At 42.4% G+C, this 8180-nt stretch overlaps 1 protein-coding gene across 1 annotated transcript; it reads right to left on the bottom strand.

Annotated features, from left to right (window-relative positions):
- Nucleotides 1-5793: 5793 nt before the first annotated feature.
- Nucleotides 5794-6634, bottom strand: LOC122050498 (ethylene-responsive transcription factor 3-like). The gene is made up of 2 exons (XM_042611396.1): nucleotides 6578-6634; nucleotides 5794-6399 (listed from the first exon to the last, which is right to left on the bottom strand). Exons 1-2 carry the CDS (start codon nucleotides 6632-6634, stop codon nucleotides 5794-5796), a joined length of 663 nt encoding a protein of 220 aa, XP_042467330.1.
- Between the last annotated feature and the right edge of the window lie 1546 nt (nucleotides 6635-8180).

The following is an 8180-nucleotide window of genomic DNA, read 5'->3' as shown; positions in this document are numbered from 1 at the left end:
ATATTCACAACTCAGGTATATTCAGTATGATATCTCCAACAATGCATACCGAACCCGTGTGCAAAATCAACATAGGTAAAATCAACAATACACCTCAAACCACACTCACATGACATATTTTCACCTATGCCAAGAGTATATCCAACATATACTTCCAATAAAGCATACTAAACACAGGTGCACTCACAAATCAAACATAATCAAAAAGATACCTCAGATATCACACCAAACACATATGTACATATCACAACTCAGATTAAATCGACAAAATGCCTCCATCAAAACACCACCGATGTACTTATACTACATCTCGGATTTAATCAACAAGATATCTTCAATAATACCTCCAGATTCATACACCCAACTACATATCTATGATCCACAAGGAACCTTCAAACCATAACAGAACAGGAATACATATACTACTTGCAAATGGACAGTCTACCACAGGTCTCCTATAACCCAAAACAATCATGATATACATGCAAAATCAGCATACCAGCTCAATCACAGAGACCAACCTTATGCTACCAACACTCATGGATTACCGGTATATCTAAACAAAATTCATGCATATGTATCAAGCATGAATACATCAATCAAAGGCAACCCAAAAATAAAGCAGCCTAATCATCCAGTAACAACCCTGCTCTAGGTTCAAAGGAACTAGTATCGGACAAAAAAAATATACACACCGTGGTATAACATTGCCAGTCAATGTCATACACTACCAAGACTATATCCCATGGGAAAATTTTATCATCATAAATCCAAATGTACTCTCCCAGTTTACACTAGTAAGGATTGTATCTCATAAGTGTTAAGCAATTAGCTCTACACTTCCTTACACCAGCGGGGTCACATATCCCAACACACCCTCTAAGTTATCTAACCAAGTATATACAGTCCACGGTCAAAGTCTTCATGGAATAGGATACATCGATCCTTTATAAACTATCCAAGCTGAAAATGATTTCTGACTAAATCAGTCCTTCCCACGTCAGTACAAAACATGTACTCAAAGGTGCTCTAGATACATAACTAAGCACAAATAACCTAAAGATTCAAACCTCTAAAAATAGAGTATGACAATCCTCTACTGATCAACCAACAAAACTAAATCATTCATCTACTAACTAATCAAGAATACCTTAATCCTCCACAAGCAACTAAGGTATATCCAACCACATAATATCATATGTATAAATGTGTACGACCCAAAAGAAAAAGTCAGAATTTAAGAACATCAAGACACTCTCATCTTCATCCTCAAAAACATCAGCCCACACTATATCAGATGAATAAATCTCTACTCCCCATGAGGGCAAGTTAGCATTCAAAATATCAATCATTATTTTTCCACATAGTCCCATATCAGAGGAAGCATATATCATTTTTTTTTCCATCCTGTTAACTATCCATAACCAACCAGATTTATTAAAATCTCATAGGTACATTCAACCGTAAACTCTCCAGCACCCAATTTATAATTTGATTACCAACCATAATCATCAAACCTGTGAATATCATAAATGACACTCACTAAGTCACCATTAACGACAACCCAAATATAAATCATCAGAATAGTTATCCACTAATAGATCATCAAAACAATTATCTAATAATTGATCATCAGACAACCACATAACATTTACTTTTATAAATCATTAGAAATCAACATATCACAATATCTGATCTCACAATATCCCTCAACCTCAAACCATTCCCAACAATGATCAAACAAGATAACTCCCCAATGAACAATTTTCATCGTATCGGGTACCCTAATATCCAAAAGATATGAGTATAAAAACTCTATTTGCTAAGTCAACAGGAATATCTAGGTATCATCCACTACCTAGCTAACAATAGCAGAGGCTGGTATGTGCCTCCATCTCCTACTAGTAGTAGTAGAAGCTAAAATTACTGGTAGTATGATAAGAAAAATCACCAGAGACTATAATCCTTGATCTCTATTAAGATCAACCATGCTCAATGGCTAACCCATCACATGTAATATGTGCTACAACAATCAAACAGGTACTAAATAAAGAATGCTAATGCCTGTCATAAACTAAGAAATTAAACATCATACCTATATGCCGTCTGGAGATGTTCCGTCGCTGTCAGTCCCCAACTTGACCTCAAAATTTCCGATTGAGAACAACACCGGAAATCCATATAAATCCGAAACGGAAGTCCAAACACAAACGTAATGGAAAAATCCATGCAATCCAAAATAACTACCCAGTTTGCCTCGCAAACTTGGGCTAATCCAAAAATCCAGGATACCAAAAGCAGGTATCATAATCCACTCTGATACCATTAAATTGGTATCAGTCAAATCTAAAATATCCGTAACACGAAAAATCAAACAAGTATCGCCAACCTCGGCGCTCTGATACCAAATAAATTTGTATCAGATAAATCTCGAAAATCCAACACACGGAAACTCACCAAGTATCGCCAAACTTTGGCGCTCTGATACCAATTAAATTGGTATCAGGTTATCCCAAATATCCCGAAATACGAAAACAAAGATCGTAAAACTTATGCTCTGATACCACTAAATTGTCACGCCCCAGAGGAGTCCCTGTCCGAAGAAATTTCGGCAGCATCTCCCCTGTACGGCGGACAATCTGAAACTTCTACATAACCCATATACCTCAGCCACAGGCGGCTGGAATAATAACAGTAAATAAAACCAATCACCACGCAGTTTATATAAGTATTCAGCCTCTGGCTGTCACAACCACGCAGTTAATAAAATAAACAACATAGTAATACTCTGACTCGAAATCAACCCTACTCAACTACACTCGTAAAGCCCAAATCCGATTTTTCTTACCTCTTCTGCCGTCCAGGCAGGCATGTAGTAGTATAAAATCGAAAACAAATTCATCAACGAGACAAACTATATAATATCTAAGTATTCAACATCCAAATCCAAATATAGTCAAGTGAGAATCAAAAACAATACAAACGATAGCAAATAGCTGGAGGTCTGCAGGGGACTAGCAACTGGAACTCCCTCCTGACAGCATCAACCTGAAAATAACAACAATGGAGGCGGGGTGAGTCCAACACTCAGCAGGTACAGTTGATATGCAAAGTAAAGAAATAACACCTAGCACTAATCATGCGTACAGTCTCCTGATAAAGATAAAGGTAAATGCAAACCGAAGAAGACAGGAGAGAATCTGTACTAACCAGGACCCGGTAAAAGGACAAACAGTCCGAAAGGTATAGAAGACCTGTATGCATGTCAATCAAGGTATCCAAGCAATGTGCAGCATATAAGTGCAACAAACACAAACACAAACAATAAATGTATCATGCATATGATGCCAATGTCATGGTCACCCCTTACGCCAGTCAGCCAACTCACAACATAAGTGGGACCGAGTGGGTAGGGCTGTGACAACCGTGCACTCAGCAACACTACTCCTGATGAGTGATCGAGTGGACGAGATGCTGTCGGAGCACATACGTACTCCTACCCCAAATCATAAATGGGGGAGCGCAATGCTCTCATCTCCCGGTACGCTATGACGGGGAGGAATCTCTAAGGTGCTACACGCTGCGTCACACTACCCCTGAGCGGATCATCGGAGCACTGGAAGAGTCAAACTGACGTGCTACCACGCTGTGTCACGCTACCCATGAGCGTCACAACGGAGCACCGAACAATGATGAAACTGGCAAAGTGCTCGACAATAAAGGAGCAATCAATCACTCAGCATGCAATCATGCGAATGGTGCATGTCACTAAACATGGTAATATACTAAACCAATCTCTGGATATATCATAATGTGCACCAAAGAGAATGAATCATATCAAGGTATCTGATCCTATAAGGTATCAAACCTAGGTCCTGACATGGTAAAATATGGTTATATCACTACCCATGAGCATGTGGAAATCAGGTACATATCCATACAAGATGTAAACAAACAATCAATCAACAGGTAGCATGTATTGGGCAGTGATTAACCGAAACAAGTAAGAAACACAATTAATGCATCTTGTTAATTTAATTACTAAGCATATCAAAGACAATAAGTCAAAAGTACCCGCCTCCGAAAATAGAAAGGTCCAAATCTGACTCCGAGATACTCGTCTCACATCAAAGTCCTGTATCCAATAAATAAATATTTTATTTAACTACACTCAAATGCATGACCAAATAAAAAAAATCCTTGAGGCTCAATTAGGGTAAAACCCTAATAAATCTAACCATCTAGTAATCCAATTTATCCATAATTCGATACATAAACCATACCTCAAGCTCAGCCAAAACGTGTACTGCCTGAAGGAGGTCCTTGGATTAATCCAAGGTACTGCTGGATCAAAGAGAAGTCCACAACACATAACCTTTCAACTCCACATGGCACAATAACTATACCTCACAGCCGTGTTTATTGCTCCACAACCCTCAGCTAGTTGCTCTTCCTCTCCACTGGTCAGAGGTGATGAACGATCTAGCAAAGATGGCAGATGATCCAGACTAGGGCACAACGTGACTGAACTAGATCCAATGGCTGGAACAGTGAGGTGCAGAGGTGTGGCAGCAGCAAAACTAGGGCACCGGCAGAAGAAAGCTTGCGGTCGCCAATCAGAATGATGGTCCAGCGCTAGTCCTAGGGCACAACGAGGACAGCATCGACACTGCTCTGGCGTCGGCCCACAATAGCTGTCAGCGGTGCATGAGTGCCGGCGAGGAGAAAACATTGGCGTCGGGGAGAAGAGAAGAAACTTGGGGCTCGGCACAGAACCTCTCCTTGGCCGAGGGTGACTCCGAGGGAGGAAGAAGCTTGCCCGACTAACATTGGCCCTTTCCTTCCGACGATCGGGAGGCATAATCCGACGATCGGACAAAGTGGCGAAATCGGGGAAAAGAAAAGGCGACGCTCTGAACAGTTAGGGTTCGGTCTCAAACTGCGTCGACTGTCGTGATTCCCCGGTGGTCGGCGGCGACTTGTGCAACGAAGATCGGCGCGTCAGAGAAGAGGATCGGGCAGTGGCGAGGGAAGAAGGAAAGAGGAGAAGAGGATCGGCTCAGCACCGGCTGTGGCTCGCGCTCGCCGGCGCTTGGGCAGGGACGGAGGAGAAGGGCGGCATCGGCGGAGATGCTAGGGCTGAGAGGAGAAATCGCCGTGCGAAGGGAAGGTTAGGGCACGCGAGAGGAATAAGAGAAAAGAAAAAGAATAAGAAAATAAAAAGGAAAAGGAAAATAAAATTTTCCTCATTAAAACAGGGTAGCCTAAACATGCTTTTCCGGGCCCCGTTTTCATCCCCGTTAACTCGTCCATACGAGCTCCGAAAAATTCCCGAAAAATTTCCAAAAATTTCTGAAAATTCCCTTATTAATATTCGCCTATTTTCGGTATTTTACAGGTGCACCTCATCATACTGTCCTAGTTTTTTCCTCTACCTTCATGTAGCTAACTCTTCAGATTAAATAATCTAAAAGAAGATTGAAGGAATAACTATAAACTTGATTGTTCTTCAGTCATTTATTCTTCGTGGGTGGAATTCAGTTCTTAAGAGAGATTTCACTACTATATTATTTATATATGGTAGATCCAACTCAACAGTCAAAGTTTTCTAGTTCAACATAAATCAAAGAAGATCAGATAGAACAATTTAATTAGATACCGCTAATATGCATTTTGATCAAATGAAATCACTGGCATAAATATATAAAATGGCAAGCATGTAAGAAAGCGCAACTATCGATAGTGCTAAAGAGATAAGGAAACAAACAAATTCGTGTGATCAGGATGTCAAAATCAGAGAATCGTGGCTTGGATGTCGTCATCGGGGGAAGGGAGAAGGTTAAGATCAAACGGAAGTGTATGCCGGTATGTGGAAGCGATGTCACGCTCGTCGTCAACGACGGAGGCCGATGACCCGCAGTCACTGTGGCAGTTTTCGTCGTTGTCTGGAATTCTCTGGGGAAGTGGTTTGGCCTTCTTCTCTAGCTGCGACACACATCGGTGGCTCAGCGTCGCGAACGCAGGCGTAGGAAGACATGGCCTGCCGAAGTACTCCACGGTGCTGTTGTGGCTGCTCGACGTCGGCCGTTGCAGAGAGGACGTCGGGGGGTCATGGTGGTCGTCGCAGAAGGGAAACCGGGCGGAGGGAGGGCAGCGGAATGCAGGAGTAGGGGTGGGAGACGCAGCAGCGGCGGCAGCGAAGGGAAAGTTGGTCTTGGCCTTGGAACCACAGAACGCGCGAGCGGCGGAGTTGTAGGCCAGGGCGGCAGCCTCGGCCGAGTCGAAGGTTCCGAGCCACACCCTGACCTTTTTCCAGGGGTCCCTGATCTCGGCCACGAACCGCCCCCACGGCCGCTTGCGCACGCCACGAAACCGCGTCTCCGCTACTGCCGCCGCCAGCTCCACCAGAACTCAGCCTTTCTTCATCTGGCCAACAAATCGACGGAATGAAAAGGAACAAAAGAAAGGGGAAGAGGGAGCGAGAGATGGGATCAAAGGAAGAGGAGTGCTGATTTTGCCATGTTGAATTGTTCAAAATTGGGGAGATAAATTGGCTGGTTGCTTCATCCACGCGAACTAGTAGACCGCGATAGCACCGACGACGGTCGTCGTCCACATCGCCGTCGAGATCCATTACTCGTCTTTCAAATGGTAACTCCTAAAAGGAGGATGTCGGAGGATTAGGGTTTCAATTTATGGTGGGCGAGGAGAACCCCAAAAGAAAGGGCGCTAAGAAAGTCCTCCAGAATTTTGGTTCATAGACACCGGTTTTAAAATCGCGGTTAAAATCGGTGTCTATTAATGAAAAAAAGGCGCTCATAGACATCGGCTAAAAAAACTGAGGGTCATAGTGTTGGGTTTTCCGGGCCGCGAAAACCGCTTTTTCGCGTCGCGGAAACCCCGAATCACCCTAGCCAACGGATCTCATGCGAAGAAAGAATCGAAAACATACGAGTACGAGTTACAAAACTTCTAGATCTACATAATGAAGATCTTTACCCTTGTTGTGTGCCCTTTTGCGTATCCCGCTCGTCCTCGGTACGCCGGATCTCGAAGTTGTCAATGTAGACAACTCTGTACAGGTATCCACACGAACAACTAGGTGGAGGTGACCAAAAACCAAGGTGTGCTAGCACCTATGTGGTTCGGCCAAGGAAGGAGGAGAGGGAGAGCTTGAGAGAAAGAAGAAGGAATCAATGAGAGAATAATCTTCAAAAATGAAAGTTATTCTTCTCATTCAAGTGGCCGGCCACCATCATGTGTGTAACTCTCCACATTAATGCATTAAGTGTCATTAATGTGAAGCCATTAAAGAGAATGGCTTTGTAACTTCCTTGAGGTGGCACCCAATGATGATGTGGAGTAACATCATTAGTCTACATCAATGCCAACTCACCAATGAGGTGGCATAAAGTCAAGTCAAACTTGACTTTTAATCTTCCTCTCAAGTCAAGTCAAACTTGACCAAATCTCTTCTATGGTTGATCGAATCCAACTATTTGATTCAAGCCAACTTAATATAATGAATCTAATTCATTTAATTAAATTGATTCAATGAGTCAAAATCTAAATTAGACTCATTGAACACATGAATCAACTTGAGTCGAACTCAAGTTAGCCCAATTAGGATTACTCTTAATCCAATTTGATTCATCAAATGAATCTAATCCTCTTGGTTCATCATATGAACCTAATCTCCATCTAATTGTCCTAAGTGTGTGACCCTATAGGTTCTTGTAACATTGGCAATGCCCTAAACCCATTTAGGAGCATAAGTAATGAGCGGTATCTAGCAACACATCATTACTACCCAAGTTACAAGAATGTCGAGATCCGACATCACCTTGTGACTACTAATTGTGACTCCTCACAAAATATGACAAGTGTCCTTCTATCCTAGACATCTAGATTGATCAATGTGAGGCATAGACCGTGTCATCCTCTAATAAATCTAAATCTTGAACTCCAAGTAGACTCACTCAATCAAATGATCTCAATATCTCATATTGACTCATTTGGGTATGGCCATGCACTTCGTGGTCTCACTCTATCAAGAATACCGATGTCTCTCCCGTCATATAGGAGGGATAGATCCCATCTACATCACTCACATCCCTCCGCATAATTTGTTACATACTCAGTAATCGCCTTTATAGTCCACCCAGTTACGGGTAACGTTT

Source organism: Zingiber officinale, chromosome 3A, assembly GCF_018446385.1.
Source record: "Zingiber officinale cultivar Zhangliang chromosome 3A, Zo_v1.1, whole genome shotgun sequence".
Classification (NCBI taxonomy): Eukaryota; Viridiplantae; Streptophyta; class Magnoliopsida; order Zingiberales; family Zingiberaceae; genus Zingiber; species Zingiber officinale.
This window is presented reverse-complemented; position numbering and strand designations above follow the sequence as displayed.

Bases quoted from the DNA above. Each gene is read 5' to 3' on its own strand.
- LOC122050498 (XM_042611396.1), bottom strand. From the start codon at position 6,634: ATGGATCTCGACGGCGATGTGGACGACGACCGTCGTCGGTGCTATCGC. The intron at 6,400-6,577 runs GTTCGCGTGGAT...GTTCTGGTGGAG, and splicing joins GGTGCTATCGCGGTCTACTA to CTGGCGGCGGCAGTAGCGGA.